An 11614-nucleotide genomic window follows, 5' to 3' on the forward strand; every position below is an offset into this window, starting at 1 on the left:
GTAGGCTGTGCACCAGCACGTGGACAGGTGATTCGGGGCGGGGCTGACAGCCCTGGACAGGGAGGAGAACTGGAGCCCTGGGTTGGAGCATCCTTCCACCTGAGTCCGGGGTGAGCGGGAGCAGCCTTTGTGCAGTGTGAAGTGGTGCTGTGTGCTCTGCGCCTCTCGGCTCTGGCCTGCTGCCTCTGGCTCTCACCGGTCCACCCAGCAGGGGCCTGCTGCTCTCAGGCCCACCTTGCAGTTGGCTCCCCCGGGCAGCCTGGCCTGGATCCTTGTGGAGGCGCAGAGGGAGGGGGTGCAGGCGAGGTCTGTGAGTCTGGCCTCCAGGCAGTCAAGACAATGCCAGATGGACCATTTCTTTGATATCTGGCCCTCCTTTAAAAAAGAAAAATACATCTTTGACAGAGCCTAGCAAATGGCAAGTTCTTCTAGTCTTTAAAAAAATGTCATCTCCACGTCTCACCTCTCGGAACGATTTCGTTGATGCTGGAGGTGGAACCGGAGGGTCAAATTGCTGAGAGCGTTTTTAATTTCTGCGCCGAGCTTTGTTCTATGGGTGCGCAGCCTGGCCACAGTAACCCTCTCATCCCTGTGCCTGCTGAGCAGGTTCTTCTAGGCCCTAAGGAAGTATTGAGAGGTGGCTCCAACAATTTCCACGCTTCTTGGTCTCACTCAGGAGCATTGCTGGTGGGTTTTGGAGTGTCTGGTGTAGACAGTGGTCGAAGAATATTCCTTGTCACGTAAACCTAGGGAGGCACCACAGTCCACCTTCAGCTTGAGGCACAGTGAAGTGCCATCCCATCAACTACACATTTGCCTGTGTGTGTACCTCTCCAGACTCCGGGGCCACCTTTGCACCCTGTGTTGCCCCCTTCCCCCCCCACCCCGGCTTCCCGGGTTGATTTCCCTGCTTAAGCAGATGACGGTTGCGTTGAAGGGTCCAATCATTGCCCTTGGGAGGGATATCTTCTCTATGAATCACTGTGGTATCATGGAGAGGCTGGTGATTATTATACCCATTTGTCAGATAAGGAAACTGAGAATCAGAGAGTAAAGTCAGTCTCTCAAGGTCAGATAGCTGGGTGGGCCAGGATTTTAAACTAGACACTACAGACGCTAGACCTCATGCCGTTTTCACCCCATCAGTCTGCAGTGTTTGAACTCCATGCAGGAGACAGGAGTTTGGGTGGGCTTCCCTCCCAAGGCAGGCTGCACTGGAAAGAATTCCTGGGAGAGGCCATTGGAAGGGGCGCCCTCGCTGGGCCTTGGAATCGAGGCGGAGCCAAACAGAAGACAGCTGGGCAGCGTCATCGCTCATGCGGCATCGCAGTGCGAGATGCTGACTTGTGTTTGGTTGTCCTGTCCTTCAGTCCCAGGAGTCCCCAGACTCGGAAAACTCAGCAAACCCTTCAGAAGAAAAGGTCATGGGAGAAGCCATCAGCAGTAAAAAAAAGGAAAAAAAGAAACATGTGGACCACGTAGAAAGTTCAATATTTATAGCACCTGGAACTGTTCGATCCTCAGATGACCTCGAAGACGACGCTGGCGACTACAGAGTCCTTTCCAGGTATTTCATTACTGTCTTCCCCGCTAGGGCCCAGCCAGAGAGCCACTCCCCGGGCTCACCGTTCTGCCCATTTCTGATGGGTGGCGGGGCTCGGGCTGACGGCAAAGGAAACTTTGTGAGAATGTTCACAGGTTCATGCAGAATTCCTCAGGCAGTCGGTCATTTGCCAGAATCAGGAGCACAGACTCACCCTCGGCTCTGCACCTGGGTCCCCCCAGCTGGCCTCCCCTTCACCCGGCCTGCAGATAAGCAGCTGGACAGGGAGATGGGAAGTTTGCCGTCTCTCCTCACTCCAGGTGCCCCTGAGTGGGAACTAGCAGTGAGCGGAGAAATGGCTGGACTGCAGGAAGGTGTGGGGGCTCTTGGCCCCAGATGACCGCTGTGAGAGGTCAGACTTGGCTGGTTTTAAGCATCCTTCAGATTGGAAGGGAGGAGCCGCCTGTGTGCTGAAGGCACCTTTCATCTCTGCTTCATGGAATTTGGACTTGGATGTTATGGCTTCATCCATGAGTTTGGTTCTAAAGAACTAAGCATGGCTAATTTATCTCAGGGAGGATAATGACCTTGAACTGATCTGCAGGAGTCTTGTAGCACACATCTGATGTGTCACTCCAAGGCCACAGGATGGGCCAGGTTTGTCCCAGGGAAAATATCTCACTGCTGACTCTCAGAAGACCCTGGTCTCTCCCTATTATCACTCCTCGTCACAGCGGTCACTGTTTACATACCCTGTGTGTCCAGGCATCTCCCGTGCATTTCCTCATTAACTCTCACGGACACCCCCATGACAGACAAGGGGGCTTAGGCACCTCTCAGCTTAGGAGGTGGCAGAGCTGGGGTCTCGGATACAGCCCTGTTGAACCCCACCACGCACATTCCCTTCCTGACCCCTCGTTGTCTATGGAGGGTAGGCCATACTGGCTGCAAGGGGACGTGGCTGAGATGTGCATTTGGGGGGTACATGGGAAGAAGCCCAGACAGGGAGAGCCGAGTAGGAACTGGTGGGTGCCCAGCTTTCTGTCTCCCCTCTGCCCAGGTTCCGTGCCCGGGGCAGTGGGGCACAAAGGAAGGTTAGTCCGGAGCCTGAGTGAGGAGGGGCAAGGCGCAGTGGAAGGCCACTGCCAACCTTGACCATGACTCCCAGAGTCCCTCTTCCTGCTCCTCTCATGACTGTCCAGGGAACATTTATATCTTAGTGTGTAGCTGGCCCTGCTCTGGATGCTGGTGAACACTTACGGGCAGATGGCCTGGGACTGTCTCCTGCTTTATCACAACTTAGGGAGGGGCCGTCAGCTACTGGCCAGACCGCTCAGCTTCTCCCTGAGCAAGTCAGTTCTCAATAATCTGTGAGCAGCCATTCCATGATGGAGGCTGCTAGACTCGGGGACTTGAGAAGAGGTCAGCCACGGCATAATTCAGGCACAGCACCACCGTCCGGGGCTAGTGGGAGACAAGGTGGTGCCAGAGGGGAGGGGTCAGGATAGCCCGGAGGCTGACCTACCTTCTACACGGAGCACTGAAGGAACGTGGGATGTGGCTCTGGGAGAAGGAGAAAAGGCCTTCCGGATGAGAGAAACGGCCCGAGCAAGCAGCTGGCACCCTGCAGGTGCTCCGAGAATGTCTGGGATGTGAGGGTGGGAGGAGAAATGGGATGTGGGGGCATCTGGGCTGCCTGCCGTCTCAGGAGGTAGCCGCAGAACCCGTCCCTGTGAAGGTGCGGATGGAGACGGAAAGGTGGACCGGTATTTCAGTGTGTGTGGGAAGAGGCCTGGTGGACCTTGCCCTGACCATTCCACGCAGAGCGGGGAGCAGCCACCTGCAGTTCCCCCCCCCCCCCCCGCCATCTCTCCTGTCTGATGGGGAAGCAGTGCAGCCAGGTGGAAACTGCATGCCAAACGGAGGCAGGTGTGCACACATGTGCACAGGTGTTCTCGGTGGTATGAATGGGTGAGAACCCCAGGGCTCAGCTCGTGAGCCAGGCCTTCTCTCCAGCTCCCTGCGGTGTGGGCCCCAGGCTACTACTGAGCGGAACTGAGCCCTGGGCATCTCTCTTCCCAGGATGTTTTCTGGCTGGACCTTGACTTGGTCCCCATCTGTGGCTTCCCGTTGGTCTAGGTAGAAAGGTCCATTGTTCCACAGCCTGCTGGACCTCTCGCGACCTGTCCCCCAGCTTCGCCTCCTTCCACCCTCAGTCATCCTCCCCTCTCATCCCCAGTGCTCCAGGCCCCCTGCTCTTAGCTGAGGTCCTTGAATGCCCACCCCTCGCCCAGGCCCTTCCCCTTTGAGGACCCGCTATCCCCTGCCTGTTTCCTGCCTCGCCCCCTTGGGTCCCAGCTTCGCTTTCACTTCCTCCAGGCGGCCTTATTTTCGATCCGCCTTTATATGTTGTCATAGTCCCTACTCTTATCAAAACAGTAGTTTCCCTAATTGTTTGTATAATTATTCATCATGCGCTCCCCACCTAGGTGCTAAGCCAGAGCCCTGGAAGCGGGGAGGACACACCAGCACTGCCCTGACACTTAGCACAGCCCTTGCCTTGCACTTGGCATTCAGGACAAATTCTTTGGCTGAATGAATAAACGAATGAACGTGAGGTTTCAGTCTGTGGTTGGCTCCAGGGGGAGCCGGGTCCTCAGCACCTAGCCCAGTGTCTGGCACACAGTAGGCTCTTGATCGTCAGTGCTTGCTGAAAGGGTGAAGTTCAGGATGAAAACCTGCATAAGTCTCCTGTTGATTATGCTGTAACAGGGAAATTGCCTGAAACAAAGCATGCTGGGAAAAGGGGGAGAGGCCCCTCCTAGTGGGGATGCGCTCTTTACCAGAAGCTTCACAGATGCAGGGAAGGCGTGCCCTTCCTCTCCACGTCCTTCAGTCAGCTCTTATGGGCACCACACCAGGGCTCATTCTCCTTGTGAGTGCATTTTGTTTCATTGCCGTGCCTGAGACCAGCCAGCAAAAACAGGCACAGGCTTCAGACCAAAGACATGGACTGAGGTTTCCCCGAGGCCTGGCCAAGCACCTGGCGCATAGTAGGTGCTCAGGCACTATTCATTGGCAGCGTGCCCAATGCAAAGGAAAAGCTAGTTAAAGTTTTCAGAGCAGCAGTGGGTAATGGAACCAAGGATTCCTGTGATGAAAACATTTGACATAAACTTCTGTATTAAAGGCCTTTTTTCTGGACCCCAGGATGCCACACAGGAGGTTTCCCTGGAAGAAGATGAGATGACTGTCCCTCTATCAAGGCCCAGTGACACCCAAAACCTAGCTCTCCTTTTGAGCAGCTAGACAGGGCCACTTGGACCCCCATCACACTGTCATCCCCACCAGCTCCGTGAAGGGGCGGGTAGGAACGATGACCCATTTTAGAGATGAGGAAACCAGTCAGAGGTGAAATACTTGGCTAAGTAAGGCTGCCAGTTAGTCAGGAAGCCAGGGTGATGGCCCAGGCCTCTGGCTGGGTCCTGTTTGCCTCAGTCCTAGGCAAGCCAGCTCTAGTAGAAGGTCAGAGAACTACTGAACATCAGCTTCAAAGTCAAGGTGGTTTATTAGCCTCCTCATGCATGAAAAGAGGTGGTACAGCCAAGAGTCAGAGGAGTGGAGAGCAGCGTTGTGCACAGAACAGAGCCCCAGAAAGAGGGTTAAATCCCAGGTCTTGGCCCAGGTCTGACCTTAGCTAGCTGTGGACATCTGCCAAGTGCCCAGACTTAGGGAAGCTTAGGCAAAGAGACTCCCTCCTAGTGTGAGGTCCTATGATTTTCAAGAATATGTGGTCTTCTTTCTATTTAAAACTCTCTGTGTTTTCTTGTTGAAGAGGGCCCATGTATCTCTCTAATACCGCGCCCCCAACATTTGTAAGCATACAATAGCCCAAACAGATGTGTTGGGAAAAATGTCTCATTTTTGTCTCTGGGTCTGAGTCGTAGTTTGCTGACGTCCACGAGCAGAAGCCTCAGGAGGGGGTGGGCCAGCTGAGCCACAAGGAGCTCTTGGTGGTAGGAATTCAAGACATGTATTTGTTTTTCAGGACTAGCCACAGCGACTCCAGCATTTACATCCGACGACATACCAATAGGTGTTTGGAAACGGTTAGTATGTGAATTTCTTCTCCCACACTCCTCTGCTAATCAGTTCCTTTCCGTCCTTCCTCCTCCCCAGCCCAGAGCTTTGACATTACTAACATGCAACAACTGTACTTTTGGATAGAAGACAAGCAAATTGAAATCTTGTTGTTAAGCACAGTCCAGTCGGATGTCCAGTTTGGGCAATGGGGGGGTGTAAATAAAGTGATCATTTTAAGCCCAAAGGCCTCTTCGTTATACAAGAAAAAAAATGTATCCAAGAGACCGGCCCCTGAGCACACACCCAGAAAGATCACATTCAAGGACAGGTGCAATGGAAGTGCAGGATGTGCTCTGCATTTGCAACAGTTTAGCTCTGGTTGTGTTGGGACCCAAGGCACCATGGTCCACACTCCTGATCCAGGTGGCGGGAGGGGGGCCACCGGGGTGGGGTCGGAGAGAGGGGAGAATAACGTTTAGCAATTTGACTTGGGTACTAGATGTTTACAGTATTGAGAAAACGTGGCATGCTCGGCTTTGTGTGTTTAAAATCATTCTATTTTCTGTTTCAGAGATTTCATCTTTACTAATTGGGTTTGCGGGGGTTTTGTTTATAAATTTCACTGTAGGATCATTTTAGCTATGTTCAATTGAGGAACGCAGCTGATCAGGATGACAGGAGAAATCGAATGTCAACCAGGTTGGTGGCTTTACTCGGGGTTTTGTGGGCTTTAAAAAAAACCGTTTTATATTTTTTAAGTATGCAGTCTGCCTACTGGGGGGTGGCTCTTCTCCAGCTCTGCTTTGTTGACAACAAGGTTAAGAGTCTGAGATAATGCAAAGAATTAACCATCTCAGAGAGAATGGATGTAAATTTAATATGAGTGAGCGGGAAAAGTGGATATGAATGAATAAAAATGGCTCCCTTTTAGAGATGGGTCTGAGTCACACCACCACATTTAGTTGGGGGGGGACATGTATCGGCATCTATCCAGGGAAGAGCCAGGCAGGAGAGGTAGGGATATGATGCTCCGTGTTCTGAGTGCCCCCCCCACCTGACCACCATGTTTGTTCCTTGTCGCCACTGCAGGTATAATACTCAGAAGCTCACTGAGCTGATCTTACAGTTTTATGGCATCAGAGCAGACAAGAAGAGGGAAGGCAGACATGCCAGGAAGTCTATGAAAGTATCTCTTATTCTTGGAGAACCAGACGGCCTAGGCCAGGCCCGCCACAAGTTGCTGGCCCACTTAGGACATAGGAAACCAGAGAAATCCTTAAAATCAACAAGTCTGACCTGCCCCTATGCCTGTTAGCATTACTGAATCACTTAATTTTATTGATTTTTTTAAAAATTTGCCATGGATTTTAATTGGCTTGGAAGGACTTAAATTATTGGAATGGAAAACCTCTGCCAGAATATTGCCCAACACCCAGGAGTGTGATCCCTCGAATTCCACCTCTCGGGCTCCTACGAGGAGGCGAGATCTGTTCCCCTCCCCTGCTGTAAAATGGAAATATTAGTGCACATTTTCCATTGGGCTTGACATACTCATAGGAAAATAGCATTTGCAGCTTTTTATGAGATAGAAACTTTGAAAATTGAGCCTGCATGGTTGAGAAATGCAGTCAGTCGTGTTTCCAATGTTTTGGGGCATTTACTACCTGTGCAATAAAAAATACAGTTTAAATGTTCATTCAGGACGGTTTTAAGAAAGAGAAAACAATCCTGTCCATTGCCCAGTATCCGCATCTGAGTCCCTCAGTTTCCAGAGCAGGATGGAAGTGAAGTCTGCTCTGGGCCCAGGCTGTTCCTGGGTCAGGGGACAGTTGGGTGTGAAGGGGTTTCAACCCATTACCTCCATCACAAGTCCCAAGTGACTCCAAAGAGCTTATGCTCAGCTTCTAGACATGCAGCTGAAGCAGAGGCTCCCGGTGCCCCTCCCAGTCAGAATATGCCCCCAGCCCTTCCCTTCGTGGAAATTCGGCACCGCGGTTGGTCACCACCGCACAGCACCCTCTGGGCTCTGTCCTCCGGAGAGGAGATGGATGTTCCTTTAACACCATTTTTTGTAAAGTAAAAGAAGAAAGAGGAATCTGACCAAAACTAAATCCAGCCATTATTTTAACAACCAGAAACCAGACTTCATGGTGGTTATTTTGGTTTTGGTTTCTAATGGCTGTTTGCAAATGCTCTGTAACTGGGGAACTCTCTGTTCCTTTAGATGACACGGAAGTCCCCTCTGTTGCTCAGTAATAACACAACTGCCAGTATCTAACCGTGTGAAGGGTGCGGTGGTGGCCTGGGACACTTCCTGGCCTGGGAGTCAGACCTAGGCCGGGGCCTCGCTCTGTCGCAGTCACTGTGTGGCCTAGGGCATGCCTCTCCACCTCCCTGTGAGTCTCAGTGTGCCCACCTGTGGAATGGGCTAGTGGCCCCTCCCTCTTCACCTTGTGGGGATGAACTGAGTATTGCAAGTGCTCACAGGACCACCAGGCCCTCAGCCTCCCACCTTGGGACTACCCGTGCAATGCGGGGTCTTGTGGCCACCCCCTGGGCCGCCCTCAGCTCTCCAGTTGGGCAGGGACATTCACGTACAGGGAGCGAGCAGGGTCCGCTCCACCGGGGCCCTGCTTGTGACAGCCCCGCCTGTGTCTTGCCCCTGCAGGAAGGCCAACCACTCTGGCGAAGCCTCGCTGCAGGAGAGTGCCAGGCTGCAGAGTGACTCGCTGACCCAGTTTGTCCAGCAGCCGGACATGGTGTACTTCATCCTCTTCCTCTGGCTCCTGGTGTACTGCCTGCTGCTCTTCCCACAGCTGGACATCACCAGACTCTGATGCGTGTGTCTGCATAATAAAAGAACAGGACCCTGCCCGGGTGGGAGATCTTTCTACTTCGTTTTCTTTCGGGGTCCAGACAGGGCACCGCTACAAACAGTTGAGGATCTCCCAGGAAATTTGGACGCCTTGCTTTTCTTTTTTTTTTTCCTTCTTGTGAATCCCAAGCATGCTTTCTCTCTGGCTGCGTACTCAGCGCTCAGGGGTATGCCGGACCCTTGGATAGGCTCTATTCTCGTGTGCCTTGTTTTGTCAGTTACTGGTTTCTGGCCATGACCCGGCCTCAGCCCATCCCACATGTAGGTGCATAAGGTCCTAGATGAACTCGAGTTACCTTCCTCTCCGATGAGGGTCCTCCCGATGGGAGAGGGGGTGCATGCCCCAGGCAGAGCCTCTGCTGGGGAGGAAACTGCCACGTTTTTCTCCAGGAGGGGCCGTGTGAATGAAGGTACCTGGTGTCCCTGCACTTGTGTGGTCTGGCAATTGGGGGGAGGCATGTAAGGGACACCCAGCTGCCAGCTCCAGGAGAGGGTCTGGGAATAGCTGGATCCAAGCAGGAAAGCGAATGCTGTGTCATGAGCTTTTTCACCCTGCGTTTTGGGGTTTTGAGCAGGGAAAGGGGACGCATTTTAAATTTACTTTTGCATTGATTGAATCGGGGTAACGCTGGACTTTCAAACCTTTTCCACAAATGGAACCCTCCTTTCAAAGGAAGTCTTGGGGCCGGGTGCGGCTGATCCAGAGGGCAGGTAAAAGCGGAGCTCTAGCTGATGCAGGGCAGACTGGGGTCCCTCCCATTTTGCTTTGGCAGCCCCCTGCCTTTCATCACTGGCTCCTGAGACATCGGTGCTGATCCCTAAGGCCCCTCTGGGCCCTGCAAAACCCCAAAAAGAGCCCGAGGAGGAAAGCAGAAGAGGCTGGCTAAGGACAAGTCTGGCTGATACGAGGGCTGGACGTGGGCCAGCAGGTTCCTGCCCCGAGGGAGGCTCCGTGCGCACCTGCTGTGGGGTGCAGTCTCAGCTCAGGCATCCTTTGTGGTCCTTCAAGGGGGTTTCTTGGGAAGACTTTCTTTCTAGAAAACATCCTGACAAGTGGACCAGAGCAGGCAGGCGGTTTGTGAGTGAACAGAGGCACCCACCAGCCCTTCTGTCTTCCAGCCCGGGCTCCCTCGGCGCCCTGTTTCCTGCGGAGATTCAGGTCACAGTGATGGTGATGGTGTATTGCCTTCTCTACCCATTGTCCTCTCTGCAGTGAGCATGAGTTAGGTGACACGTATAAAGTCACCAACTATTAGATCAGAGGGGACCGTCAGACAGCATCTTTTCCAGCCGAACCCAGAGAGGCAGCGTGGGTCTTCCGAGGTCATCCACTGCACAGGCCACTGAGCGCCCAGTCCAGAGCGCTCACCACATTTAGGAGACTTCCATTGTGCCCAGGGATTTCCTGGGGAAAAAAAAAAGATACAATCGTTAGATAAAAACAACCTCATTTCAAAAACACCGGAGTTTTAATGCCATCTTCACCCCCCACTTTGTCCTCACATTTCCCCATGAAGCTGTATTCGCTTTCAGGCTTGTTCCTGGTGCGTCTGGGCGACCCTTGGCAGCTCTAACAGCTTGTCCGCTGCTGTGTCAGCGTTGCTCTCGCCCCAGGAGTTACAGTCCTCTCTCAGCAAGCCCAGGACCCCCGAATTTCCAGCAGTGAGATTCAAGTTTACAGAACTGCAGCATGGCCAAGAGCATTGGCAGAGCCCGTTTGCGTGATGACAGCCCCGCCCCGGGCCCTGATTCGCTCCGACTGTGGCCCACCTCCTCTCCACAAACCGGGCAGAGCCTTCCCGGCAGAAAGCTGTTGGGAGCTTGGAGGGGTTCCATCTCAGAGGGCAAGTGTCCCGTGGAAAATGAGCTAATTAGTGAGGCCCTGGCATCATGGAAAGCTCAAAGGTACAGACAATAAAGATTACATGTGTGATATTTTATAACCTCGAACACCGTGCAGGGCGCACCTCCCTTACTTACCTGACGAGCCAGGGAAGAGTCGGCCCAAATGTTACTCATTTCATTTACGGGTCTAGACTTTGTTGAGAAAAATCTCCGCAGGCTTCTCTTCTCACCCAGCACGACTTGTAATTCGATGTTTAAAACCATCGACTGGCACGATGCGGAAAAGTCATTTGGTCCAGGCTGGCAGCAAACCGGTGTTTTTTTTGTAAGGGAAAAATAAAATCTCTCATTTGAGGATAGACACATAGGGAAGAACTGGGGTATTAATGGTGGATAGAGAAGCCTGCTGGGTAAACCATCCCATGGCTTATAATTTCTCAAAAAATTTATTTTAGACTCTCATCCGAGTAATACATGTTCGTAGTTTAAAAATAAACAAACACCGAAAGGCTTTTAATGAAAAGCAGCCCCCTGATCTTGCTCTCTAGAAGTAACACTTTCAGCTCTTTTGAATATTTACCTTTGCGTTCCTACACGGCACGCTCATACTTTTATTGTTGAAGTTAATTCAGAAGCATCCACTGGGGGGCTATTGTGGCGAATGGGGCTCGCGCTCTGCCCATCCCCCCACCGTGTTTTGCGGCACAGTGAGAGCATAGTGTGGGGTGCGCCCCTGTTCCGTGTGGCTGCATGAGGACGTCCTCACCCCCAAACCGTGTAGTGCGCTGTGCTTACATGCTCTTGTCCAATTGTTGCCCCTTGATTTGATTTTTTTTTTCGATGTGGCACATTCTTTAATAACTTCTTAAGAAAAGGAACATGGGAGTAAACATTGTAAATATTTTGAGATTTTGCATAACTTCCAATGCCTTTATTCTTCCCTTACCCAAGTGTGGCTTGGGATAGAATTGCAGGGGGAAATAATGCCTCCTCCATCCCCCCAGCCCCCAACGTGGTTGTTGAGATTCTCATGCTAGTCGGAGTCCCAAGCCCAGGGAACATTTACAGTCCCCTCATTGTTAGTGTCCTGAGCTGTCCCCACAGTGTCGTACCCTTGCTGGTGCACCCCGGGCCGGTCTCCTGAGGAATGTGTTCAGTTTCCTTGTATTGTTCACCTTTCCCTCCGGACCACCTGTGGCTCCAACACTGGACCTCTCCGGTTAACCCTTTAGTGTTTTTCATCTCTTTATTTTTTTATCTGCTTCCAG

The 11614-nt window shown here is 52.3% G+C and overlaps 1 protein-coding gene across 3 annotated transcripts in view; it reads left to right on the forward strand.

The window, feature by feature from the left end:
- The window catches only part of CLMN (calmin), a 93304-nt gene extending 84692 nt beyond the window's left edge, over positions 1 to 8612 (forward strand). For 2 of the 3 annotated variants that reach the window (XM_037130181.2, XM_037130183.2), the window contains exons 10-14: positions 1371 to 1567; positions 5592 to 5652; positions 6255 to 6325; positions 6716 to 6812; positions 8299 to 8612. In XM_037130181.2, coding sequence (XP_036986076.2) covers positions 1371 to 1567; positions 5592 to 5652; positions 6255 to 6325; positions 6716 to 6812; positions 8299 to 8463 — 591 coding nt within the window. In that variant the 3' untranslated portion in view covers positions 8464 to 8612. Of the gene's footprint in view, positions 1 to 1370; positions 1568 to 5591; positions 5653 to 6254; positions 6326 to 6715; positions 6813 to 8294 lie in introns of all 3 variants that reach the window. The other variant, XM_037130182.2, reaches the window with a different exon arrangement.
- The last annotated feature ends 3002 nt before the right edge of the window (positions 8613 to 11614 follow it).

The sequence above is a fragment of the Artibeus jamaicensis genome, unplaced genomic scaffold, assembly GCF_021234435.1.
Source record: "Artibeus jamaicensis isolate MK-2021 breed Jamaican fruit bat unplaced genomic scaffold, CSHL_Jam_final contig_444, whole genome shotgun sequence".
In the NCBI taxonomy this organism is placed as follows: Eukaryota; Metazoa; Chordata; class Mammalia; order Chiroptera; family Phyllostomidae; genus Artibeus; species Artibeus jamaicensis.